Source organism: Sodiomyces alcalophilus (assembly GCF_042370955.1).
Source record: "Sodiomyces alcalophilus JCM 7366 unplaced genomic scaffold ACRALscaffold_2, whole genome shotgun sequence".
Taxonomy (NCBI): domain Eukaryota; kingdom Fungi; phylum Ascomycota; class Sordariomycetes; order Glomerellales; family Plectosphaerellaceae; genus Sodiomyces; species Sodiomyces alcalophilus.
The window spans coordinates 1,949,299-1,974,760 of NW_027263533.1; the positions used below are offsets into that span (position 1 = coordinate 1,949,299).

At 55.0% G+C, this 25,462-nt stretch overlaps 11 protein-coding genes across 12 annotated transcripts; 6 read left to right on the plus strand and 5 right to left on the minus strand.

The window, feature by feature from the left end:
• Positions 1-706: 706 nt before the first annotated feature.
• Positions 707-1,485, minus strand: ACRALDRAFT_1061124 (uncharacterized protein; the record flags this gene model as incomplete). The annotated part of the gene is made up of 2 exons (XM_071016368.1): positions 707-1,320; positions 1,410-1,485. Coding segments are annotated over 2 exons (690 nt in total), but the record flags the coding sequence as incomplete, so codon positions are not given.
• Positions 1,486-3,080: 1,595 nt separating this feature from the next.
• Positions 3,081-5,226, plus strand: ACRALDRAFT_2051621 (uncharacterized protein). The gene is made up of 2 exons (XM_071021619.1): positions 3,081-3,571; positions 3,712-5,226. Exons 1-2 carry the CDS (start codon positions 3,293-3,295, stop codon positions 5,101-5,103), a joined length of 1,671 nt encoding a protein of 556 aa, XP_070876857.1. The 5' UTR covers positions 3,081-3,292; the 3' UTR covers positions 5,104-5,226.
• Positions 5,198-5,520, plus strand: ACRALDRAFT_207085 (uncharacterized protein; the record flags this gene model as incomplete). Its single annotated transcript, XM_071022164.1, has 3 exons — positions 5,198-5,225; positions 5,261-5,410; positions 5,504-5,520. 3 exons carry the CDS (start codon positions 5,198-5,200, stop codon positions 5,518-5,520), a joined length of 195 nt encoding a protein of 64 aa, XP_070876858.1.
• Positions 5,521-8,620: 3,100 nt separating this feature from the next.
• On the plus strand, positions 8,621-10,221 carry ACRALDRAFT_1074709 (uncharacterized protein). The gene is made up of 2 exons (XM_071018272.1): positions 8,621-8,899; positions 8,955-10,221. Exons 1-2 carry the CDS (start codon positions 8,840-8,842, stop codon positions 9,789-9,791), a joined length of 897 nt encoding a protein of 298 aa, XP_070876859.1. The 5' UTR covers positions 8,621-8,839; the 3' UTR covers positions 9,792-10,221.
• Positions 10,222-10,442: 221 nt separating this feature from the next.
• ACRALDRAFT_1068332 (uncharacterized protein) lies at positions 10,443-11,690 on the plus strand (the record flags this gene model as incomplete). The annotated part of the gene is made up of 1 exon (XM_071017556.1): positions 10,443-11,690. One exon carries the CDS (start codon positions 10,443-10,445, stop codon positions 11,688-11,690), a length of 1,248 nt encoding a protein of 415 aa, XP_070876860.1.
• Positions 11,691-11,781: 91 nt separating this feature from the next.
• On the minus strand, positions 11,782-12,908 carry ACRALDRAFT_1061126 (uncharacterized protein; the record flags this gene model as incomplete). Its single annotated transcript, XM_071016369.1, has 1 exon — positions 11,782-12,908. A coding segment is annotated over exon 1 (899 nt), but the record flags the coding sequence as incomplete, so codon positions are not given.
• Positions 12,909-13,435: 527 nt separating this feature from the next.
• On the plus strand, positions 13,436-13,968 carry ACRALDRAFT_1028620 (uncharacterized protein; the record flags this gene model as incomplete). Its single annotated transcript, XM_071014851.1, has 2 exons — positions 13,436-13,514; positions 13,595-13,968. Coding segments are annotated over 2 exons (453 nt in total), but the record flags the coding sequence as incomplete, so codon positions are not given.
• A 796-nt stretch (positions 13,969-14,764) lies between these two features.
• Positions 14,765-17,706, minus strand: ACRALDRAFT_1079918 (uncharacterized protein; the record flags this gene model as incomplete). Of its 2 annotated transcripts, XM_071018958.1 has the most annotated exons (5): positions 16,830-17,697; positions 15,906-16,755; positions 15,687-15,818; positions 14,867-15,340; positions 14,765-14,796 (listed from the first exon to the last, which is right to left on the minus strand). In XM_071018958.1, the coding sequence occupies exons 1-5, from the start codon at positions 17,037-17,039 to the stop codon at positions 14,765-14,767; spliced, it is 1,698 nt and encodes a 565-aa protein (XP_070876863.1). In that variant the 5' UTR covers positions 17,040-17,697. The 2 variants fall into 2 exon arrangements, with proteins under 2 accessions (XP_070876863.1, XP_070876864.1); XM_071018959.1 differs by lacking the exons at positions 14,765-14,796; positions 14,867-15,340; positions 15,687-15,818 and having other exon boundaries at positions 16,244-16,755; positions 16,830-17,706.
• A 76-nt stretch (positions 17,707-17,782) lies between these two features.
• Positions 17,783-18,759, minus strand: ACRALDRAFT_1061129 (uncharacterized protein). Its single transcript, XM_071016370.1, has 2 exons — positions 18,499-18,759; positions 17,783-18,401 (listed from the first exon to the last, which is right to left on the minus strand). Exons 1-2 carry the CDS (start codon positions 18,538-18,540, stop codon positions 18,222-18,224), a joined length of 222 nt encoding a protein of 73 aa, XP_070876865.1. The 5' UTR covers positions 18,541-18,759; the 3' UTR covers positions 17,783-18,221.
• Positions 18,760-19,143: 384 nt separating this feature from the next.
• Positions 19,144-22,254, plus strand: ACRALDRAFT_2132558 (uncharacterized protein; the record flags this gene model as incomplete). The annotated part of the gene is made up of 2 exons (XM_071024044.1): positions 19,144-19,332; positions 19,402-22,254. The coding sequence occupies exons 1-2, from the start codon at positions 19,285-19,287 to the stop codon at positions 22,252-22,254; spliced, it is 2,901 nt and encodes a 966-aa protein (XP_070876866.1). The 5' UTR covers positions 19,144-19,284.
• Positions 22,255-23,895: 1,641 nt separating this feature from the next.
• ACRALDRAFT_2098801 (uncharacterized protein) lies at positions 23,896-25,370 on the minus strand (the record flags this gene model as incomplete). The annotated part of the gene is made up of 3 exons (XM_071022905.1): positions 23,896-24,295; positions 24,381-25,012; positions 25,137-25,370. 3 exons carry the CDS (start codon positions 25,368-25,370, stop codon positions 23,896-23,898), a joined length of 1,266 nt encoding a protein of 421 aa, XP_070876867.1.
• Between the last annotated feature and the right edge of the window lie 92 nt (positions 25,371-25,462).

The window sequence follows — 25,462 nt, forward strand, 5'->3', positions numbered from 1 at the left end:
CTTCATAATTCAACTGTCCGTAAACGCCACGCCGTGGTATATCCATAATAAGAACCACCCATTCCAGGCCCAAGACATGCAAGTCTCGTCCATGCAGTTGGACTCATGTCCCTAAAAAGTACCCGCTATAGTACGCGCCATGTTGGCATCGTGCCAGGAGAATCAGTAGAAACAAAATTGACAGCAAGGCAAAGGACCGCCAAGAGAAAACGATGAAAACCTAATCCTCCTCGCTAACCTCGCTCTCCTCGCCCGCGTCCCCACTATTGGCAGCTTGCTCCAGAGCGTCCTCGAGCTCTGCCTCCAAATCCAATTCGTCGTCATCTCCGGCATCCACATCCATCTGTTCCACATGTTGTTGGTGGTGTTGCTGCTGCTGCTGTCGACCGCCAGCTCCCACATGCACATCCTCAAACTCGTCGTGGTCCTCCTCGTCCTCATCCTCCTCGTCATGCCCGGCGCCGACGTGGCCATACTGCGGATGCCGATGGTTGACGGGGCTGGGCAGCTTCAGGTCCTCCTCGGGCTCGGATTCCCCGTCGGCATCGTCGGCCTCGGAGTCGCGGAGGAACTCGGAGAAGCGGCGGACGGTGAGTTTTTGGGCGGGGAAGGCGGGCGAAAAGTCGGTCCCGCCGCGCGACCGGGACGGTTCGTCCGGGTACTCGATGGTCAGGCCAATGTCCTCGTCGTCGTCGTCGTCGTCCTCGTCGTCTTCGTCCTGCACCTCGTGGCGCCGGCGGCTGCTGCGCTTGTCCCGCTTGGTCGTCTCGGCGGGCGCTGGGGCGGGTTTCGGTGGTTCCGGTGGGCGGTTGTTTTGGGGGAGTGCGAGCTGGACCACCTTGGCTTCTTTTTTCTTTTCGGGATTGGGGTTTGGTTGCGTGGCGGAACCCTGCTTGCGGCCGGCGGCGGCGCTGCTGCTCTTGAGGGAAGACGGTTTGGCGGATGGCTTGGCGGCGGGCTTGGTACTTGTTGTTGCTGTTGGCTTGCGGGGTTCTTGGACGGGGGAGGCTGCGGCCGATGTGTCGAGGTGTTGGAACTGCTCCCTAAGGGCGTCTGGGTCGGAGTTGTCGGGGGTACGGGTGAGGTTCATGTGGAAGGTGGAGTTGATGCGGTCGAGGATGAAGGCCTTCTTCGCGGGATCAAAGTACAGGACGTATTGGCCCGAATCGCTTGTCCGGGTGCCTGAATAGCCATATTTACCGCCGTCGTTGTCCGAAAGGGAGAGATGGAAGTTGGTCTCGTTGCCGGGCGTGGCGGGTTTTAGCTTTGATGGGGTGGTTGTTGCGTCGGATGATGATAATTGCTGGGGTTTGTGGTTGTCTGGGAACGAGTTGGCGGTCAGCTTCATTCAACTGAAGACGGTTCCTTACGTCTTTGCATGTGGGAATGCAGAAAGGTAGACAACTTACATCGAACTGCTGTGAAGACGTCAGTCTCAGTACCGCCGCGTAGAGTGTCACTGAGGATGACGGGATATTTGCCCGTCTTGGTGGGGTCAATGATTCCATTGAGAATGCCGTTAGGGGGACCAGTGGCTCCGGCTCTGGAGGAGGCCCTTTCTCTCTGGTTCGGGCGGAGGACCGACATTCTGTGGTTATGGAGGACGACAGGCTGGCGACGTTGAAAGGGAGGAGGAGGACGACGACGATGATGAAGCGAGTTGGAGACATGGGCATTGGCAGGTGGTCGCCGCCCGGAAGCAGCGCCCAGACGCGGGTGGGGACCCCCCATGTTTCCGACCGCTTAGTTCGCACCAGCCACTGGAGGGTTTGGGGGAAAGTGGGGTAGGTGACAGAGCTCCCGCCCAAGACAGGTGGCTTAGTGGTCGAGACCCCCTATGCCAAGTCCCTTTTGACCACTAAAAGCTGCGAGAGGCTGGAGAACGGCAGCCACCCAGGCGGTGGCTGGCGCGGGGCAGTCCGACTCTGACTTGGGCAGAAAGTTGAACACGACTGACGGGCGTCGTGTTGCGGGGGTTTGTAAAGTTTGCGTACAACGTATTACTTTGTAAACGGCCAACGACTGCATGTTTGTTGAGTTATGCGATCGAGTATGAAAGCAGGACAGGCTGGGCAAGGCTGGTGAAGTCTTGTTTTTGTCAAGTTGAGCGTCCATTCTTGTCGTCTTCTCTATTCTTATCGTCTTTCTATTGTAACATGATTGATTGTTCCGTGCTGAATGGAATAAACACCACAATCGACAATGAATACTTGAACTGAAAGAAACTTGATATGAATCATAATGTAAGAGCCACAAAGCAAAGCAAAAAGGAGACAAGTGAAACGTCATGGTATGCAGCATTGCTTTGTGTTTTTCTTTCTGTCTTATCAAACAGGTTCTCCTCACCATAATATGATGCTCTGTGATGCACACTTTCTTAGACCCTCATCAGAGGCATTCGAGTCATGTTATATTAGTCCTTTAAAAAGGTCAAAGTACAAAGGCCTCGGCTTTGATGACATCTCGTACTTCCTTCGTACGTGGGCGTTTGGCCTCCGTCCGGCAAGTTGGTCGGCGGAGAGGAAAGTTCAAGAGGTACCCGGACCGCAGCCGTTCCGAAATCGGCCCGTATACTGGAATACCCCGAGTAATGCTACTGCGATATGACAAAGACGGGAACAGACACCTTTCTATCAGTAGTATTTCGTTACTGCGTACGGATGCGGCCCAACAAACCTCGGCTATCAACGGCCGAATCACAGCCCATTCAGAACCCCAGACTCACTCACGACATAACAGGGTAGGATTTGTCGTCGTTCTATGATATTACTCTGTTTGTACATAATAGTTTGTCGACGTATAATTAGCATTAGCAGATGGTTACGATAGCATGGAATTACAGCGTAGGAAATACGAATAGCCTCGGATTTAAAGTGGGATTCCTCTTGGTACGTACTATCCGGTACCTCTTTGTTCACCCACGGCAAAGCATTCCCGTGGTACCCCAGACCAAAGAGACGATTGGACCAGTCAAAAGCCTCCACTGCTGCGGCTGGGTTCGACTCGATTCATCAGTTGCTTAGACCTGTTTGAGCCGAGACCAGACCGAGACCGAAAGCGAGCGCGGCCAATTGCTGGGACGAATTTATTATCTCGAGTCTTGAGTTTCGTCTCTTTGATTTAAACTTCCCTCTTCTTCCCTCTTCACACATTCTCTCTTCAACTTTACGTCGAACAATCACAAATCAAGGTGTGAGAAGGGTCAATCAAGTTCTTTTCGCCATCCCTTTTCAATCCCCCCTCCTCGATCCTTACGACGTAACAAACGACCGCCCCATTCGGCCAGTCGATCATGTCTGCCGTTAACCGGAGCATCAGATCTGCTTCGAGGTCACTACGTGTGCAGCCCCGAAGCGTCCGTCTGGTAGCCCCCCTCGGCTCCATTGCGTCCCGGTCCAATAAGTTGGCCGCCTCCGCCTCTTTCCGTCTCCCCTCTTCCACCCACACCTTTTCTACCACCACCAACAACCAGAGCGCCGCACCAGCCATGACCACCGAACGTGAGTACGATTCCGAGATTACGGACATCGCCAACTATGTCAACAACTACAAGATCGACTCTGATCTAGCTGTATGTTTTCTTTGCCTTTTCCTATATGTTTTTATGCTATTTTTCGATGCACCCCGCCCACAGCTACCCCTCCCTCCCCCCCTCACCACCACACCTCTACCGCCGTAAAAGACGCAGGGCTAACAAATTTTCACCAACAGTTCGACACGGCGCGATGGGTCTTCCTTGACACCCTAGGCTGTGGTGTCGAGGGCCTCCGTTTCCAGGAGTGCACCAAGCTGCTAGGCCCCGTCGTCCCCGGCACCGTCGTCCCCAATGGCGCCAAGGTGCCCGGTACCGACTTTGCCCTGGACCCCGTCAACGCGGCGTTCAACATTGGCGCCATGGTCCGCTGGCTCGACTACAACGACTGCTGGCTGGCGGCCGAGTGGGGTCACCCTTCGGACAACCTGGGCGCCATCCTCGCCGTGGCCGACTGGGTCACCCGCACCAACAAGGCCGGCGGCAACATTGCGGGCGGCAAGCAGTTCACCGTCCGCGACGTGCTCGAGGCCATGATCAAGGCCCACGAGGTCCAGGGCTGCCTGGCGCTGCTCAACTCGTACAACAAGGTCGGCATCGACCACGTCATCCTCGTCAAGGTGGCCAGCACGGCCGTCGTGGCCAACATGCTGGGCCTCAACGACAAGCAGGTGGCCGACGCCGTCAGCCAGGCCTGGGTCGACGGCCAGGCCCTCCGCACCTACCGCCACTCGCCCAACACCATGTCCCGCAAGTCGTGGGCCGCCGGCGACGCCTGCCAGCGCGCCGTCAACCTGGCCCTCAAGGTGCTCAAGGGCGAGCCGGGCATCCCCACCGTCCTGTCGACGCCCACCTGGGGCTTCTACGACGTGCTGTTCAAGGGCAAGAAGTTTGAGTACCAGCGCCCCTACGGCAGCTACGTCATGGAGAACGTCCTGTTCAAGGTGTCGTACCCGGCCGAGTTCCACTCGCAGACCGCCGTCGAGGCGTCGGAGAAGATTTATGCCCAGCTCAAGGCCATGGGCAAGACGGCCGAGGACATCAAGGAGGTCACCGTGCGCACCCACGAGGCCTGCATCCGCATCATCGACAAGCAGTTCAAGCCCATGGACAACTTTGCCGACCGCGACCACTGCATCCAGTACATGTGCGCCGTCATGCTGACCTTTGGCCGCCTCGAGGCCACCGACTACACCGACGGCGGCGAGGCCGCCACGTCGCCCGTGGTCGAGTCGCTGCGCAAGCGCATCAAGTGCGTCGAGGACCCGCAGTACACCCGCGATTACCACGACCCGGCCCTGCGCACCATTTCCAACGCGCTGACCGTCGAGCTCAACGACGGCACCTTCCTGGACGAGGTGGCCATCGAGGCGCCGCTGGGCCACCGCCTGCGGAGAGAGGAGGCCAAGCCCGAGATTCTCAAGAAGTTCCAGAGGCACCTGGCCCCCCACTACAGCGAGGACCGCGTCAAGCACATTGTCGACCTCGGCCTGGACCAGAAGAAGCTCGAGGCCACCCCGATCGACGAGTACGTCGACCTGTACACCGTCAAGGACAGCAAGTTTATCTAGAGCAGAGGAGGGGAAAAGCTGTATATGATTGTTTGATAGGCTAAACCGATTTTATTCAACCAACAAGTTAAACATAGTAAATTTTATTCATGAGATGAATTTTGAGGAACTACTTCGTAATCGTGAGCTGTTGAAGCTGATGAGGAACCTGATGAAGCTCAGTCCAGGTACGTACCGTATTCGTACTCGACCGTGAATGTACTTTGGTACGCACCTGTGCCGCGGAAGTCATGGTGGGGTAACGGAGTAACTTGCGGATCCGAGTTCCAGTACGAAGTACATACATGTACTTGGCATCAGGACGCGCGTCGTGCTACTAACAGTCCTACTTAAGGCCCCGTTCGACAATTTCAACTACTCGTTAAAAAATTCCCAGCTTTTTATATAAGTGACTTTGTAGCCAAGGCGCTAATTTGAGCCCGGCCCTTTTCTAAGATATACCTATTTATTTATAAATACGAAAGTATTATCGGTGGAATTATTAGGCCGATCCGTGATACGGGGTTATATCTTTTATATATAAAATCCCTTATTTTTTACTAGTATAGAATATCGTAACGACTTTTATATATATTAATATAGCAGGCCTAGGTTCTATTAGCGTGGAAGAGGTTATAGAAGGGTCCCTCGGTAATATACCGGACCCGGGATCCGGGGATATTAAGACGTAATCTATAGTGGATATCGACTAGGAGCCTACCCAGGATATCACGCTGCCGCCTTCTAAGCAGGTTAATAATACCGTCGATTTAGATATCTTTAAAGACGATAATGTTTCCTATAACGATAGAAATAGTTAAAATCTCACCTTATCCGGACCCTCGGCGTCCTAGGCCGGTGCCTCTTTATCCGCTAAGTAACTACCGCGTGTAATCTAGAGCGATATTATCGAATATAGACTCTTTAAGCGATTACTTACTACGCGTTATAATAACGCCCTATTCGTAACTAGTAATAAACGGTTAGCTAAACTATAAGCCTTAACCGTACTCTTACCTGATATATAAGCGGTATTTCCGGTAGCTAACCTAACGGTTAAGGCGATAATATCGAAGCTTAAAAGTAAGGAAAAAGAGCTACGGGCGGCGTTAACGCTTATTAATAAGTCCGGCGTTAATAACTATAACGATAAAACCGGGATAATTAATATGAGTGACGAGAAGTGGGATATTTTCGTGGAGAAATATGGCGATATCGGTAGGCGTATTCGCAGGCGCGGCGGCGTATGTTAGGTAGAGAGTCTCTTAATCTATATCTGGCCTGATACTATTCCGACGGGTTAGACTATTATTAACGTTTAAGAGCTAGATAAACGTAAGCGTTAGTAATCGATATTTATTACGCTAACGCCGCTAAAGCGAACCCGTAAGTAATAATAGGATCCGGATATTAATAGAACGGGCTCGCTAATCCCTTGTAACGATCTCCTAGATAACGCCCCCCGGCGTTATTATAGGAGGGAGCCGACTATTAACTTACCTATTAACCCTTTAATAGCCGGATTAATTGCCTTATTAATATGCTAGAATACGCCTATTTAGGAGAAGGCTCTCCTTGACTATTAGAACGAATTTAACGACGAATTAGGCGGCGACGAAGGCCTAGTTATAGTAGGCGAATTCTTTGCTAAAAAGCCTAATCTAGCGTTAATCTTTAATACGCTATGAACGGGGGTAAAAAGAGAGTTTTTAAAGAAGCGAGGGTTTATTAAAGTTAGCGTTAAAGGTTATAATAGTAGTGGTGGTAGTGATAGAGGACGAGGAGGAAGGCGCGGCTTTATGGATCTGGATTCGGAATAGTATTTTTCTTATATATCTAATTAGCTAGAAATAGTGACTACCTACCTAGATAGGTATAGTGCGGGGTAAAGCTTTATCTTATCTACTCTTTTTACCGTGACTACTAAATAATTAATATCTTAATATATCTCTTTGTTTTTCTAATAACTACGATATAATCTTTTCTCTACTAACTACCACTATTCCACTATCTTAGCTATCTAGTATCGTATCTTTAGTCTAGTCTTTTTATCGATTATATAATTAGCGCGGGCTACGGCTAATCGTAGTAGTTTCCTTTTATCCTAGAACCCTCCGTTAACGATAGTTAACCTATTACGTATAGCTTTAACGAAGTTTTAGATACTAGTAACGGCGTATACGATCTCCACCTGCTTCTAGAAGCTATATTCGGGTACCCTCCTATCGATAATATAAAAGGATCTCTTTAATATACTAAACACGCGCTTAATAACACTACGGTAACCGGTATAGAGGCGATTAAACCGCTCCTTTAAGGTTAGTCGCCTCCACTTAATTTTAGAGAAATCTTAGAGGTGGTACCTCTCGCCGTTAAACGGGGTAACGATACCTTAAATATCGCTACTAAACCCACTATCTACGAGGTAGAATCGCTTATCTAGCACGTAAAAGGTACCTTTAGTAAAAGCCTCTCGAAGTAATAAAGAGTCGTTTATACTACCCTCGGCGCCTGCTAGGATATACGTAAAGGAGAGGTTAAAATTAACTGCTATAAAGACGTTTTATGTAAGCTAACCCTTCCGATTATAGTACCGCCGTTACGCCTTTAGTAGAATAAACGCTACGATATACGTACCGTCGATTACCCCGATATAGCCGTTAAACTAATTATTACGTTATAATAACTTAATATATCGAGATATATATCCTAGTGGAGGACTCTTAACGTATTCGATATAAAGCTAACGTATCGTATCTAGGACCTCGTTAAAGATACGCGATCCCGTGTTTAATAATATCTTAAAGCGGTGGTATATATTATGTAACGATATACCGTGGGCGATAATATAAAGGAAAAGCATAACCTTCTGCGTTTTTGTATAGTAAGAGGTCTCTCTGACGGTGCCGTTTAGTATAATCCAGCTTATAAGGTAATAAAATTCATGTTAATTAAGTCTGAATAGGTCCCGGAATACTAGATTAAAACCGACTAATATCCCCTTTATAATACTTATTGTTATAGCGGGATAATTACTATGGCTATGGCGGCAGGTATTTCTGCGCCTCTAGGGGCGTGGAGTGACTTTATATCGTTATAGGACGTATATTAGGACTATTAAGTCGAGTTCTAGGATAATATCGTTATTTTAGGTGGTAATAGTATCGTCGTTAGCCTCGCCTAGAACGGCGCGGCTAATAGTGGATCCTATTTTATTAAAGTTTTTTAATAACGAAAAAGCTCCTTTTTGCTTTAATAGTATCTACTATATAAATTTTCAACTACTCGTTAAAAAATTAATAACTCGACCCCCCTGCTAGCGTGGTACTTCGAAAACAGGGGTATAACAGGGGGATAGCAGAGATAGGCATAAAAAATACAGTTATAACGAAAATACTATATAAAAGGGGTGGGTTTATTATTAGTGGATCTTGACTTATGCATTTTATGCATATTTAAAGATTTTCAACGAGTAGTTGAAATTGTCGAACGGGGCCTTAACAGCTTATCCTATCGTCGAAGAGACGGCCGTTGATATTGCCGTAATTATGATTAGTTGAGATTTCCAAGACCAGGCCAAGAAACCCAGCTACCTAGGTATTACTCCGTACCGGCATTAATAATATCATCAACCACACTCCATCACACCGCTTTGACGGGCATCTCATCTATCCAACCTGGACTGAATCAAATAAGCATTTGATATACGTTGTAATTGATTTCCACTACTATACGTCAAGTCAGGACGTACGACAAGATGGCTCCGGATCGCCAGACCATCATGGAGACCAACCGGTCTCTCCGAACCATCAAAAATGTACGTCAATAAACACGTTATATCTCCTGGCATTGAAGTTAATCATGGCCCATAGGAACTCGAAAACCTCCTCCAAAAAGGTGTCATCGACGACGACGTCTACGAGAACATCCACTCCCTCCTACCGGCCGAGGCACCGCTCCGCGGGACAGGCCCCCGCGCAACCCCCTCGCAGCAACCCAACCCGACCTCCCCTCCGCCCCCGACCGAAGCCATGGCCAACATGAACCTCAAAAAGGCCCACGACGACGCCAGCAACACCAGATCATCCCATTCGCCCGCCCCGCCACCATACACCCAGAACACCGGCGCTGCCGCCACCGCCACCGCCGCCCCTCCGCCCGCCCCGTCCAAGCCCGTCCTAGTCTACGCCCGCGGCCTCTACCGTTACAACGGCACCGACGCCCGCGACCTCGCGTTTGAGCGCGACGACAAGATTGCCGTGCACGAGTACATGAACGCCGACTGGTGGATGGGCCGCAACCTGCGCACGGGGCAGGAGGGCATCTTCCCCAGAAACTACGTCGCCGTCGAAAACCAGCCGCCGCCGCCACCGCAACGACACCAGCAGCCAGAGCAGCAGAGGACCGGCCCTGCGCCTGTGCAGCAGCTCTGGCCGCCTCCGGGTCCTCAGCCGGGGTATGGCCAGCCGGGGTTCCCACCTCCGCACCAGCCTCATTATGGAGGACCCCCGCCACAGCAGAACCCGTACCATGCTGCGGCGCCGCCCATGGCTGTGGCTCATGGGCATGGCCAACCTCCTGAGCAGAAGGGTGAGGGGCCCAACAAGCTGAAAGACGGGGCTACCCACGTTGGTAAGAGGTTGGGTGAGGCTGCTGTGTTTGGTGCGGGTGCGACTATTGGTGCCAATGTTGTCAATAGCATATTCTAGGTGGATGGGGGGACAGTAGCCAGGAGTTTAGGATACATGATATGTGCAATAAACGAGCCTAGGCGAAAAATAAGAGAAACCAACTACAAGTCCAGCATGATATTGACTACTGGGTACTTGCAAGAAGTTCTTGGAACCTGAGGAGTGACAAAGTCACACATGGCTTTAGTTCCTTCCTTCTCTGTGAGTTGATGTGAGAAGTAGCACTTGCCTCGGAAACTGCATAGAGATACTTTGAATACAAGACCAAGAACGCGTCTATCGTGGAAGGCACTCAGCCTGGATACAAGATACACAGCTCCTTCCTGTATATACATACTGCGTACCTGCAGTTTCTATTGTTACTGTGCAGGAATATAAACCGCAACACTTCAACGCCGACTCGCGATCTTTTCCTCTCCTCACCACCAAGATCCGTTGAGCTCACCATATCTCGTGCCGTTTGTGTGCCTTCCAAACAAAGAAAACCATAACGGCACAGCAAGAATTCACACAATCTCTTATAAAATGGACGGAGAAGAAAAAAAATCTTACCCAAACCTAGACAAACTGTCTTTATCAGAGCCCATCACTCCCACCAAGAGTCGTGGCAGGATAGGCAGCTTCATACACCATCTTCAATCCCAAGGCCTTCTTCCTTTAGACCCAGCCATGGGCAAGTTCGCCTCTACCGCGAGGCCCTCGGCCATGGATAAGGAGGCGGCCGCCGAAGAGCCTCCTGCCTATGAGCAGGCCGTCAAGGAGACGGCCAAGGAGACGGCCAAGGAAGAGGTTGCCAACGAAGCGGCTGCCAACGATCCTGCCCCATCCAACGGCGATGCCCAAGACGCCGCTGAATCCAGCAAATCGCCCGGCGCGGGAGTCTTCGCAGACGTCTGCGACGACATGCGGAACTGCACCCTCGCGAGCCGTCCGATCCTGCATAACACCATCCACCTCTTCGAGTCCAAGCTGGTCCGCTGGCTCGGCATCAGCCCGTCCCAGCTCCACACCCTGGCCATGTCGGGCCCTGTTCTCAAGTACCTCCCGGCCGTCCACGCCGTGCTGACCTTCCCCGACTCGAACCCCGACGAGCCGTGCTTCCTCGAAACGGAAACGTGCATCTACGCCATCGGCATCCTGTTCCGCGAAAACGCCCGCGCCCAGCTGCCCACCACCCTCGACGCCATCACCGTCCACCACCGCATCCCCGCCGTCACCGCCGCCGCCATCCGCGACGCCCCGCGCATCGGCCAGGACCCCAAGCGCCGCGGCCAGATCCTCGCCTCCATCGTCATCGCCCTCCGCCGGGACCTGGAGGCGGCCCAGATCATGGGCTCGCAAGACTACGACGTCGCCTTTGGCCGCCACGTCGCCCGCTTCGAGAAGGCCAACCCCTGGGGCGCCGAGGCATACAAGTGCCGCGTCATCCCCCGCGACACCATCCACTGGCCCAACTGGGGCCCCGTCTCCCGGCCCGAGTCCCCCTGCCTGTACCACGGGGCCACCCACACGCTCCGCGAGCACCGCGTCGAGGCCGACCACCGCGTCCTCAGCACGCTGCGCTACTCGCTCCGCCAGCACGAGCCCAGCCGCTACTACAGCCCAGACGGCTTCGGCTACAACCTGCGTCGCGTGGTCGAAGACGTCGACTTTATCCACGACCGCGTCGCCACCCTCCAGGCCGAGATGCGCGAGAAGAACCTGGCCCATCGTGCCAGGGAGCGCGCCGAGGGCCGGGAGCCCGCGGGTGACCGCTACGTGCGCGACTTGGCGGCCCGCTTCCCCCAGGACAACGCCCTTCGGATCCTGAACTGGTTTGTGGACAATGAGGATTGGCACGAGCAGGTCTGGGGCAAGAAGGGGGACGGTGATAAGAAGGCGGATAAAGGAAAGGGGAAGGCGGTGAACAAGGAATGATGACAAGAGACCATGAAGAAATGAAAAAAAAAAAGGAAAGAAAAAGAAAGGAAAAAAAAAAGACATACAAACGACAAGATAAACAGAGGAAAGCAAGTCGAGGGACATGGATTAGACTGAGGGTACCATTTGGAGTAGATTCGAGCTGAAGCCAAGTCAAGACAGCAGACATAGGGTGCCTTGTTTGCTCTGCATACCCATTACTTACTAGCCTCAATCTGCAATTCATCATCCAGAATGTTCAAGTGTCCCTTCTTTCCCTTCCCGTTGATCCCGCTGGCGCCTACAGCCTTCTCTTGCTGCTGCGGACGTGCCCTGCTCTTCTTCTTCGGGTATTGACTCGAATTCGCCTTTGCCTTGATCACCATATCCACAACTCCGTCGGCAATCTCCTGGATCCGGTCCATGCCGAGCGCCACAAACTCCCGCGGCTGTATAATGTTCACCCACACCGTGCCCCGGAGGACGGGATTGTACGGCGGTTTTGACTGGACGTCGTCTATATCACCGTCGTCCGCACCAACACCCCTTTCCCCCTTTCCCCCCCGCAAGGCCCGCGTCCGGGCCGCAAAGTACGCGTCGAGGGGCGCCAGCTGCCACCCGTGCTTGTGTATTCCCCGGGCGCGCAAGGCCCGCACCATGGCGACGCGGCACATGCGCCTCGCGCGGCCGACGACCACGGCGGCCACCTTGGACTGGTGCGCGATGATGTCGAGCCAGAGCGCCCTCGTGGCCTTGCGGTCGCGGTAGTAGGCCAGCCGCTGCACGCTGCGCGGGCGGATCGCCGGCGTGAGGATCGACTTGTCGTGCAGCTTGACAAAGTGCCGGTCCGCCAGGTACCGCACGCGCAGGTCGTGCTTGGGGTTGAGCGTCTTGGGGAGCCACCGCCAGGCCGTCTGGATGTCTTCGGGCGTCTCGACTTGGATTTCCTCGAGGCGTTTTCGGATGGCCGGATCGATCCTTTCGGCTTGTGATGTCGCTGGATTTCTCTTCGGAGGGGAGGATGGGGTGGGTTTTCGCGGTGGTGGTGCTTTGGAACTGAAGCTGCGCCGGGGCAGCTGGCTCATGAGGCGCGTCACATGTTGGACGGACCGTGGGATCATGACCCTAGATGGCTTTGGCTGTGTTCAAGCATTCGTCGGTGGGAGGGAAGCTAAACCAGCCCGCCCTGAGGAATAAGTAGAGAGAGTCAGCCAGAGGGAAGTGATGGTGATGTGCACCTTGAAGCTGGTGGAAGCAAGAAATGGTAATGGTTAACGAGTGCACGGTACGTACCTATGGCTGATGTGATTATTAATGCCAGCCACGATATGCTTAGTCATATTTCCAAGTGCGCCACCGCCACAGAAGAACCTTCACTTTTCACATCAGGCGACAAGTTCGAGGTCCAGTCATGCCCCAAACCCATCAGCTTTCCTTGTCCGTTATATAAGGAACAACCCCCACTAAGCCAGAAATACCGTCGTCTTCCCACTTCTCTCCGTCACACGAACCACAAGAACACCCTCATACACACATTCAAACATGCCGAAGAACAAGGGAAAGGTACGTTGAAAATACCATTGAATTCATTGCTTCTTTCGCCCCTCGTCTTGGTATCGTTTTGCCATGGTCAGGCAACAAGCGCGGGGGGTCCGCATCATTGCCCCGCCCCCTCCTTCGCCGTGATGCCATTCAAAACATAACATCATCGCATCGCGCTAAAGGTCCTCGAAGGAGCAAAAAGCTGACACTACTTACAATAGGGCGGCAAGAACCGCAGACGTGGCAAGAACGAGTCCGATCACGAGAAGCGTGAACTTACCTTCAAGGAAGATGGCCAAGGTTCGTACCATCGCCACCCAATACATCGCCAATTATTTTGTCCCTCGTCTAGACAATAACTAACACGCTCAACCTCCCAGAATACGCCCAGGTCGTCAAGATGCTCGGCAACGGCCGCCTAGAAGCCGCCTGCTTCGACGGCGTCAAGCGCCTCGGCAACATCCGCGGCAAGCTGCGCAAGAAGGTCTGGATCAACCAGGGCGACATCATCCTCCTCTCCCTCCGCGAGTACCAGGACGACAAGGGCGACGTCATCCTCAAGTACACCGCCGACGAGGCCCGCTCCCTCAAGGCCTACGGCGAGCTCCCCGAGACGGCCAAGATCAACGAGACCGACACGTACGGCGCCGACGGCGATGCCGACTGCAACTTTGAGTTTGACGAGGACCGCGACGAGTCGGGCGACGAGGACGATCTCGGTGGAAAGAAGGAGATTTCCATCGACGACATTTAAAGGGAGAATCAGTCATATTCTTGCCTTCCACGTTTCATTCTTTTTTCAACCGACATGCCCCTCCTTTCGGTTCTCCTCGCCCTTCGTGAAAGGACGGGTGCGAACCGGAAGGAGGAAGACTGTCTTCTCTCTCCAATTCGGCGGAGACCCGTTGGGCTGCGAGGGCTTTATCAAAACCCCAGCAACCCTTCCCTCCGCTGAATCCCGCGACAGGCATGGTATGGAGGTTTCTCCGATGTGATGGACGGCCGTGATGGGAGAGACGTCACGGTTCGTCGGGGGTCAACCGTACACTTCAACGACGTTTTTCCTAGGATAGTTCTATCTTCGCTCTCGGTCAATCACGATGACAGTAACGACGACTGTAACGATTTGGCCAGGGATCTGGGACACGGAGGATATGGAGGTAAAACATGGTTATCATACTTCACGGAATTGACACGCGATCATGACGATGGACAACGATAGCATGCGGTTTCCTCTAATAGAAATCTATTCTACCCAACTTCCAACTTTTCTCTCCAGAAATACTATTTCCATTGTTGTTCAATCTGGACGTTTTGTTATAAAAAAGAAAAAAGGCCTTCAATGGCGGCGCCATGTTGCGCCTCTCCCGTTGGGCCTGTTAATGTGAATCGAATCAACGGATCGAATCAACGCTCTGAAACTCTTGCGACCATGACGCATGTCGACGCCAACATCTCAATGCGCCCCGACTTGTTGCCATCCCGCACACCAGCTCCTGTCCCTTGACACGACGCCGTGTGACGGAATCCGAGCAGACGCCGACAGCGGCTTACCAGTCATCGTCCTCGCTTCGTTCGTCATCTGTTGTGTTTGCATTAGTAGCGTTCCTCGAGAGACGGCTCGCGCGACAGGGGTCAAAATCTCAACTTACCACTCCTACTGACTTTCTCCTTTCTCTTTTGCAGGGCTGCTGCCAACGCATCGGCCATGCCGCCACCACCACCGCCCGGCGCAACCCCAGACGGCGGCAGGCCGCTGCCATGAGGTCCCGTGTCGCCTCCGCCCGGGACTTGTGCTCCGCTTCGGTCTCGGATCAGACTCCTGTCCACCTTCTTCAACCCACCAATGCCGCCTGTCTTCTGGATGCCTTGCAACATGGCGTTCCGGCCAGGGACTGCGGCAGCCGGCGCGGGCAGCGCATCGGAGGTATGCCCCGGCATAGGCGGCGGGGGAGGACCGGGAGGAGGAGGAGGAGGTCCGCCATGGCCTCCTTGGGGAAGTGGTGGTGGCGGAGGAGCTAGAGGAGCACCGCCTCTTCCTTGCGGCAGAGGTGGCGGCGGAGGAGCTAGAGGAGCACCGCCTCCTTGGGGCAGAGGTGGCGGCGGAGGAGCTAGAGGAACACCTCCTCTTCCCTGAGGCAGAGGTGGCGGCGGAGGAGCTAGAGGAGCACCACCCCCCCTTGGGAAGCGGTGGCGGCGGAGGAGGTAGGGGAGCACCGCCGCTTGCTAGAGGAAGATGTGGCGGCGGAGGAGGAGCAGGGGGAGGGAGGCCACCACCGGACGACGGGGGTGGGGGCACCGGACGGCTCGCCGAAGGTGGCAGAGGGGGCGGTACCGGGCTGTTTCCCTTTGGCGGTAGAGGAGGTGGTGCTGGCACGACCGGTGCGGCCGACGAAGGCGCCGAAGTGCGCGGCGGCGGAGGAGGGGGCACGGAACCCCTACTAGGTGGCGGCGGCGGCCCGTGGTTCCTACCCCCAATAAAAGGTGGCGGGACTCCGAATCTTTGGCCGGCCTGTTTGTCGTCCTCGGGGACCTTGGGCGGCCGGGGCGGCGGAGGCGGTCCGGGATTGGGCGTACTCGTATGGTTCAGCTTGGGTGACCTCGCTGGGGGTTCGTGGGCGAGCTTTCCGGCGTCAGGCAGCGGGGGCGGAACAGAAAATCGAGGCCGCGGCGGTTCCGGGGCAGGCGTACTCTGAGGAGGGACGTCCTTTGCTGGAGGCGCACTCTCCGTCTTCCCGGCCCTTCTGGCTGGAGGTGGAGCAGGCGGCGTGCCTCGTTTCGAACTTGAAGCTGCTGAATTTGTTGTCTGCGGCACGTCCGAAGGCCCTGCTGACGGGGGAGGCGGAGGTGGAGGCGCTCTTCCATGACCATTGGCGGTCGGAGGGGCAGGCGGCGCAGGCGGCGGAGGCGGAGGAGCGAGTGCTTGGGCAGGCGCAAGGGGGGACGGAGGCGCCGGCGGGGGAGCCCTGTGAGACGGCGGAGGAGCTTGTTCATGCGCATTGTTCTCCTTCTGCTGAGCATCTTTCAAGAAGTCGACCATGAACTCTTGGTTTTCCTTGATAAAATCGTCCGTCAAGCCATTGGCACGTAGCTCCTCGCCATAATTCTCCCGCCAATTGGGGTCGAAAGCTTCGAGTGTGGCGAACTCGGAGGGCCGCTTGCGGCCATTGATACTGCCGGACGACGGCATCCTTGCGTGCGGGAGGGAAAACGAGGAGGCAGGCGGGGGCGGAATGTTCGGGGAATCGGGAGGGATCAAGGGGGACGAGCGTCGGTGGCTGCCAAAGAGACCGCCCAGCAGACCGTGTTTATGGTGCGCATGGTGGTTGTGGCCTCCAAACGGGGTATGACGAGTGGCTTTGCTGGCATTTTTTTCGCGGTCGTCCATCTTCTTCTTGAACTGCCTCGCCTCTTTCTCGTCGACGAAGGAGAGGCCGGCGAGACACTCTTCGAGCTCAAAGCTGTGGAAGTAGGTGCGGTCCTGGTTGTAGCTCCAAATGTCGTAGATCTCCTGATCCCAGATGACGCCTCTATTCGTGGGCTTGGGTTGTCATGGGTTAGCTTCACCGAGAGAGAAGTGGTTGTCTGATGGCGGAAATGGGCCAACAAACTTACGGAGACGTCGACCATCTTCAGCCAGTAAGTATTGCCGACGAGATCATTGGCTAGCACAACGGCACCCTGCAAACCAGTGTAGGTCCATCGCGACCTGTTGGGGTAGGCAACGTAAAGCCTGGCCACGGCGACGGCCTGGATCTTGTTGGTGGCCTTAGGGACATGGCGTTTGACGGTGTCCTTGTCGTCGTCACTGAGTATGGACGGCATGTTGGTTGGGGAGGAAGGCCCCGCGGTGGGAACGTAATTGAGAAGAAAAGACGGTCAGAAGCAGAAGAGATATAACGAGTAGCTTGGCGGTGATGCTGGCTACTCTCAGGCAGTTACGAAAAGCGGGGTGAAGCGGAGGTCATGGGGAGTGGAATAAGAGTGACGATGGGCCGATTGATGCGCGAGGTATTCGATTATAGTCGTCGTTGTACGGTTCGTTCCTGGAGCCGGGCGTGTAGTCGAGGACGGTGTGCAAACTCCTCGAGGGCCAGGTGTATGTCGTGTGTGCAATAAGGTGCCGTGGTGACAATGACAGCCTGGTTATGTTGTCGGGGGATTGAGGTAATACGATGGCGCTGTTGTCCGGCGGTTTGAAGAGACGTAAGCAATGAAGGACAGGCGACAAGCTCAACAAGGCCTTGCAAAGTACAAGCACCTAGGAGGCTGCGTGGTCGAGGTTGTCAGGGCTGTCAGAACAGCCAGGGTTGTCGTGACTAGAAGCAGTGGAGGCGCTGGGCAGTGGAGGCAGTCCGTGGTTCCACGACAGGGGAGGTCGCGTAGGACAGAGTGGAGACTTTTCCGCAGGAAAAAGGAGCCTGGACTACAGCCCTCGAGTCGAGAAGCGTTCAACAAAGAACAGATGTGGCCGTACTTAGTAGGCGGCGAGGTGAAAGAGCGGAGGATGATGGGCAAGGGAAAGGCTACGAATACAGTAATACAGTTGAAAAGGCTACCAGCAGCCCCGATTAGTTGCCTAGCATCGATATCTGTACGTATCGTATCGCTGGGTGTTCCCGCAGAGTAGGACTTGCTGCCCAAAATGCATGTCCATAGAGGGGTATATACAGTATTAACTTATACTGTACTTACTGTGCTTCGTACTTCGTACTTGTTCCGCGTTATTTACCAGCCACATTTGAATGCTATAACGCACAGCCACATATGCTGGGTGTCGTCATCGGTGCTCACAAAGAAGCGCGAATATTCTACGCGTATGGACGTCCAGGGCAGTGGAACGGGGAATGCATCAGCAATATCAATACACCATGAGACCGAATCAACACAATTCGACAACAGGATGGGTCTAACCAGCATTATTAACCATTCGTATCGTATCATATCGTGTATCATATCAAACATAGCCAACACGCATCTTACAGCTCGGAACAACCGTCTGCCGTTCTATTTCTGGTTCATGCTGGCAGCCTTGGCCCGACGTTCCTCCTTGGTGCCTTCTTCTTTGATATTGCCAAAGTCTTTAGGGATCGCGGGGCCCGGGTTCGCCTGATGGGCAGCCATTTTCGGGTCCATGCCTTGGGGTTGGTTCTCGACGGGCTGGGTTGTGAACTGCTTCTCCTGGTCCTAAGTGACGAGAGAGTCAGCTGCGTACATAAACAAACAAACTTGTCTATACCTCTCTGCGTCTTTGTTCTTCGCCGTCAACCGGTTCGATGCGTACCTTCTTGTCAGTGTTTTCAATGATGTTCTTGATCTTCTCCATGTTGGCGGTAGTGTGGTGCGTTGTTTCAATAGAACTGGACCTGATAAGATGTGTGATTTCAGTTGCAAATGTATTTGATCTTGGAATATGTGAAGATTGTTCAAGTACGTGGAGTGAAAGTCAGGGGGCGGCACCGCACGTCTATATAGTTGGGAAAGTAGCGTCGTAGCGGACGGAAATGGACCAGTGTAGGTAGTTTGTTGACGCATGCGATGACGTCGTCTCCGGGAGAGAAGACGGGCTTTGGTTGATCACGGAAACCCATTGCGTTGAATACGCTAGACTAAGACATGTAGATAGATACAACGTACAACGTACATCGGTAGGTGGTCACGACTTCAAACTCTCAGCGTCCATTGTCCCTGAACGGATATAGCCAATAATGCTAGCGGCCTCTGTGAATCACGTGTAAGCCCATCCAGTGTCATGCTACGTCAGTCCTTGACGATGGGAAGCCGCCGAAAGTCAAGTCAATCCGTCTCGGGCTCACAGACTGGACAAATCCACCGAAAAGTTCTCTTGACAATTCAGTGGTACGGTACTTCAAGTACGGAAATGGGAGCGACACTTGGGCTGTGGCGTCGTGTGGCGTTGGATTACATAATACATAGATGTACGTAGTGCTGGTTACTAATCTACTAATTCCGCCCTCCTCCCTTCAACTTGACCCTCGACAACCTTTGACATCCGACCTGGAGACCACATTGGCCTCTCCAGCATGCGGAAATCTCGAATGCGCCCCGTATGTCGGCGACAAATGCGCCTCAGCCAGTGAAGCTCTCACTGCCTCTTGTGAGACCACCTTCCACCTTCCCACCTTCCCACACTCATGCTGCTCGTAGCTGACCCAAAGGCCTCAAGGAGTACCAACAGGCCCTCTTCCAAGAACTCCGGTCCGAAGATGAGCTCGTCGTCCTGGCCCGCGGGCTAGGCCTCATGCGCCTCGTCACCAACCTCCTCCACTCGTACGACGCCGCAGGGAACAACCTCCTCATCATCGTCGGCGCCGAGGACCGCGAGAACGCCTGGATCGGCGAAGCCCTCGCCGAGCATGCCGCCATCAGCATGTCCCCCAAGGCCCGCGGCCTGACCGTCGTCAACACCGACTTTACCAACGTCGGCGCCCGCGAGAAGATGTACGCCCGCGGCGGCATCTTCAGCATCACCTCGCGCATCCTCATCGTCGACCTCCTGACCGGCCTCCTCAACCCGGCCACCATCACCGGCGTCGTCGTCCTCCACGCCGACCGCGTGTCCACCACCTCCCTCGAGGCCTTTATTCTCCGCATCTACCGCCAGAAGAACAAGGTCGGCTTCCTCAAGGCCTTCTCCGACAACCCGGACCCTTTCTCCACCGGCTTCTCCCCGCTGGCCGCCATGATGCGCAACCTCTTCCTCAAGAAGGCGTCGTTGTGGCCCCGCTTCCACGTCACCGTCGCCGAGTCTCTCGAGGGGAAGAGGCATCAGAAAAAAACGGCCGAGGTGATCGAGCTCGAGGTGCCCATGGCCGACTCGATGAGGGACATACAGAACGCCATCCTCGAGTGCGTCGAGGTCAGCATCCACGAGCTGAAAAAGGCCAATGCCGGCGCCCTGGACATGGACGACTGGACCCTGGACAACGCCTTGCTGAAAAACTTTGACGTCGTCGTCCGCAGGCAGCTCGAGCCCAACTGGCACCGCGTCAGCTGGAAGACGCGACAGATCGTCAGCGACTTGACCGTCCTGCGCGGCCTCTTGCATTTCATCCTCACCCTCGATGCCGTCTCCTTCCTCCAGCACCTCGACACCATCTACGCCGCCCACTCGCCTCCCCCTGGTTCCACCAGGCAGAACCAGTCTCCGTGGCTTTTCCTTGATGCCGCCCAGACCATCTTTGAGACGGCCCGTAAGAGGGTGTACGCCGCGACCACGCGGCCGGCTGTGGCCGGCCCGGACATCGACGCCCTCAAGCCCGTGTTGGAGGAGCTGCCCAAGTGGTCGGTCTTGGCCGACGTGCTGGAGGAAATCGACCGCGACTTGTACTTTAACCCGCCCGTCCGGGACGACTCGAACGGGACCGTCCTTGTCATGTGCTCCGACGCCAATACCTGCAGGCAGCTCCGCGACTACCTGCAAACCATGCACGTGAAACCCAAGATTGGCCTACCAAAACCGGCGAAGAAGGCAAAGGATCCTAATGATGACGACGACGACGACGACGACGAGGAACCAAAACACTCGGGTGCCTTCATGATGCGAAGGAAGCTTCGCAACTATCTCAACTGGAAAAAAGAGTTCGCGCGAGTCAGCGCCACCCTCTTCTCCGAAAACCAGAAAGCCCTCAACGGGGCCAAGGATAGCCGGTCCGGCCAACCGCTGCGAGGCAAAGCGCCGCCTAACAAGCGGAGGCGAGTCCGGGGCGGCGGCGGCATCGGGGCGATATCCGGACGGGCCGAGAACGGCAGCGTCGTGCCCCTCGCCGACAAACCGTCCGAAGTGGCAGGGCTGGCCGCCCAAGTGCAGGCCGACTTTTCCACAGAGGACCAGGAGGAGGCGCAGGAGCAGCAGCAAAGGGCCGACGCGGTGGCCGACCCGCTGGACGACATGGAGGACTACTACCAGCTGTACGAGATGCAGGACCTCGTGGTCATCCACGCCTACGACGGGGACCAGGACGAGCAGGTGCTGGAGCAGGTCAAGCCCCGGTACGTGGTCATGTACGAGCCCGACGCGGCCTTTATCCGGCGCGTCGAGGTGTACCGGTCGTCGCACAGCAGCCGGAACGTCCGGGTGTATTTCCTCTACTACGGCGGGTCGGTGGAGGAGCAGCGCTACCTCGCGACGGTGCGGCGCGAGAAGGACGCCTTTGCCAAGATGATCAAGGAGCGCGCCGGCATGTCGCTCGTCATGACGACGGCCGACGGAGGCGTCGGGGCGGGCGGCGACGCCGACGACGCGCAGGAGGCCTTCCTCCGCACGGTCAACACGCGCATCGCGGGCGGCGGGCGGCTGACGGCGGCCACGGCGCAGCCGCCGCGCGTGGTGGTCGACGTGCGCGAGTTTCGGTCGTCCCTCCCGTCGCTGCTGCACGGGCGGTCGATGGAGGTGGTGCCGTGCATGCTGACGGTCGGCGACTACGTGCTCTCGCCGAACCTGTGCGTGGAGCGCAAGTCGGTCGCCGACCTCGTCTCGTCGCTGCGCGACGGCCGGCTGTACGCCCAGGCCGAGGCCATGTTCCAGCACTACAAGGACCCGCTGCTGCTGATCGAGTTTGACCAGAACAAGTCGTTCACGCTGGAGCCGTTTGCCGACCTGTCGTCGGCCTCGTCCACGGCCCCACCCACCGTGTCGTCCGACGTGCAGTCCAAGCTGGTGCTCCTGACCCTGGCGTTCCCGCGGCTGCGCATCCTGTGGAGCTCGTCGCCGTTCCAGACGGCCGAGATGTTTGAGGCGCTCAAGTCGCAGGAGCACGAGCCGGACCCCATGACGGCGGTGCGGGCTGGCTTGGACAGGGACATGCGCGCCGACGACCAGAGTTTCAACTTGGAGCCACAGGAGATGCTGGGTATCGTCCCGGGGGTGACGCCCAAGAACATTAAGAACCTGGTGCTCCAGACGGACAACTTGCGCGAGGTGGCCAATATGAGCAAGGAAGAGCTGGAGCCGATCGTAGGACGGCAAGCGGCATATCAGATTCACCAGTTTTTCAACCGCAATGTTGTGGAAGACTAACATGTAAACATCACAAAAGTGGTCGAGGCATAGATGTTGTCATGTACGAATATTAGATGAATTCTAGGAATACGGACTGGATGTAAAGCAGTGCCGAGGGGGTATATCTGGCTCTCTCGTCTCGATCCTCGATGGCCGTCAACTGACCATCCTGCAAACATGCGCAGACCGCCGAGTCATGTCGTTGTCGTAAATACAGGCTGAACAGAAAATGCAGTGCAAAAAGCAAAGACAAGGAAAGACATTATGGTCGTTGAGACGTCTCGGTCCATGTCCATGTTCCGTGTCCCTTGTCCCCTTCACCATTCACCGACTTCAGTCGTCATTCTGGCTTTCTCCCCCGCCTACCAGGAGAGGAGATCGGGACTCCTGTCGATTGTTGTCAAGCTCGTCCAGTGACGCGGATCCGATCACCCTCTCTCATCGAATACAGCAGGCGGGGGACTCTTTAGATTCTGCTTCTCCTCGACATGCCCCGTCGAGACGACATGCCTCGTCGACGACCGGCCCGGCCGCAGGTGACGCAGGAGATGATGATGTTGAAGAAGGAGACGACGCCACTGATAATGGCGTGCAGGATGTTACCGATGCCCGTCACGATGGCCATTAGGACATTGCCTATGGTTCGGAAGATGGATTGAATCTGGTTTGGTGTTAGCACGGAAGGACAGGGCCGGATGGGAGGTCAGACATACGCAGGAAACGACGGCCCCCATGGTGACGAGTGAGGATGGTATTGAGACTTTGAGATTGATGAGACAGGGACTGTGTGCTTTTCAGGGTTTGGTAGTGAGAATTGTTAGGGTGATAAGTCTGTGGTTTGTTGTAGGACAGGTTACTTGAGATGCGAGATTCGTGTTGGAGGATTGGGCAGACGAGCGACGTCTTATATATGCACGACATGTGCCTCTGCTTCCGTAGGTAGTACTTACATCCCATGGTACTTAAATCTGCGGTACTTACATCAAAGTAGCTCACACATTACTTAGTAGGTTGGTACCTTGGATCTTACAGGAGGAAGCAGCGAGGGAAGGGGGCGCGTCACGATGTCCGCTGGTTAACCAAGTCGGTGGTAACGCCTTCCCATTACATGCCCAGTTCTCTTTCCTTCAAGTGGAGGTATTGTCATAATGACAACATGAAATGGATCCAAGAAAGGATTGTCGCGTTCCAGACCAAGGATCAATCAGGGCCTGTAAGGTCGCACAGGACTTTGTGTGTTGTGAGATGCGACTCGCGGGTGACGTCATAAGTAGAGGTTACCCCTGATAAGTACGTAGGGTTTCTAAAGGGCTGCCAAGATTTCGGCGCATGACCTGGGACGTCATATTTCACAAGTCACTATCGTACAGTACGTACTCACCATTGCTGAGACTTTTGTTTATCATTTTCCATTTTATTTTATTTTCCATTTAATTTAATTTCCATTTAATTTAATTTTCCGAAACTCCAGTTATTTGGCATCATCAGAGATGAATTCACCTGCCATCCTACTTCTTCCTACTTCTTCCGCACCTTTCCTCCTCCTTGTCTGTACGCACCATTGGTCTAATATGCAATGCTAGGTGCGTACGTACAACGTACATAGTCAATCATTAGTATACAATACAAAAATAAGAGTGGTAATGTCGTCGCAGCCCCTCAAAACCACTTCCTGGGTGTCTTGATCCCCTTTTGCACGGTGATGCGCCGAAACTTCTCCCGGTTCGACGCCTGCAGCAGCCCGACCGCCCCGTCGTCCCGGAACCAGTGCGGCTGCCCGAACCCCCCCACCGACGTGCCCCGTTCGGCGTTCATCATCTTGACCCTCTGCACCTTGCGGAGCTTGATCAGCCCGTACCAGCACACGAACAGGGACATGACCACCGACACGCCCGTCACCGCGCCCATGCCCCAGTTCGTCTCCTCGATGAAGTTCTCCAGGTTCATCCCGTACAGGCCGGCCAGGAAGGTGCCCATGGCGAGGCCCAGCGTCCCGATGCTGAACTTGAGGTCCAGCAGCATCAGCGAGTTGCGATTCGCGTCGAGGATGGCCCGGATGCTGTGAAGGAGTGTCAATAGCTTCTACGTATGCGAAGAGTATGGATAACCAAAGAGGATAGGTAAGAAAGGAAGAAGGAACGTACATCTCCTCCGTATTCCGAATGCTGGAAACAAGATTCTGCGCCTCCTGCACAATCTCGTCGCAGAGCTTGTTATACGACTCGAGCAGCAGCTCCACCTCGGTATGGTCGTCCACGCCGCGGTGCACATCCTGCACCTTCTCGGTCAGGTACATGGCCGACAGGTCGTCGTCGGCCTCGAGCAGCTCCTCAATGGCGTCGCGCACCAGCTTGGCCTTTTGCTCAAACGTGCTGACCCGCTTGGACAGGATGAGCAGGATGCGCAGCTTGTTCCGGTCAATGTCGTCCTCGAGCTCGCTCAGGATGCGGATCACCGGGTCCCGCACCGCCTCAAAGTCGGCCTCCAGCTCCGACGTCACCGACGTCAGCACCGCCTCCAGCGCCCGGAACTCGTACGGCAGCCCGCTGCCCAGCCCGTGGCCCGTCCTCTGCTTCAGTTTTCCCTGGAGGTCGTACATGAACGCCGACTGCGGGTACGACGTCTTGGACCCGTAAATGTCGAACAGCAGCACCCGGTCCTTCTTGATCAGCACCTTGAGGTGCAGCAGGTTGAGGAGGATCGCCGACGGCCGGACGAGGATGTGCGGGAGAGTGGACGAGTCGATTTTGCGCAAGTCTCGAGGCAAGAGGCCATACTAGGAATCGTTAGCTTTTTTGTTTTTCTTCTTCTTCTTTTCCTCCTCATTTCTCTTTTCCTCTTTTGCATTCAGTTCCCCACATTCGTAGATCAAAACGGTAGAAGAACCAAGGAAAACCCACCTTTGCAATGAGCTCCGTCTTCTTAAACTCCCCATCCACCAGAATAACCTCCCCATTCTCGTCCACCTCGGTACACCGCAACCGCGGCTCAGACGCCGACTTGGCCGTCAGGATACGCCGCGAATTGAACATGGAGTTCCCGTGATGAATCGCCATCTCGTCGTGGAAAGGCAGGTCGCTGGGCCGGAGCGGCCGCGCACCCTTTCTCGCCGTCGCCCCCCACAGCTTCTCCATCCACGAAGTCGTCGAATCGCAATGGCCGTCGCCATCTCCGCCGCCGCGGCCCTTCTTCCCCTGCTCTTCCCTGGTATTCCGATCCCAGCGCG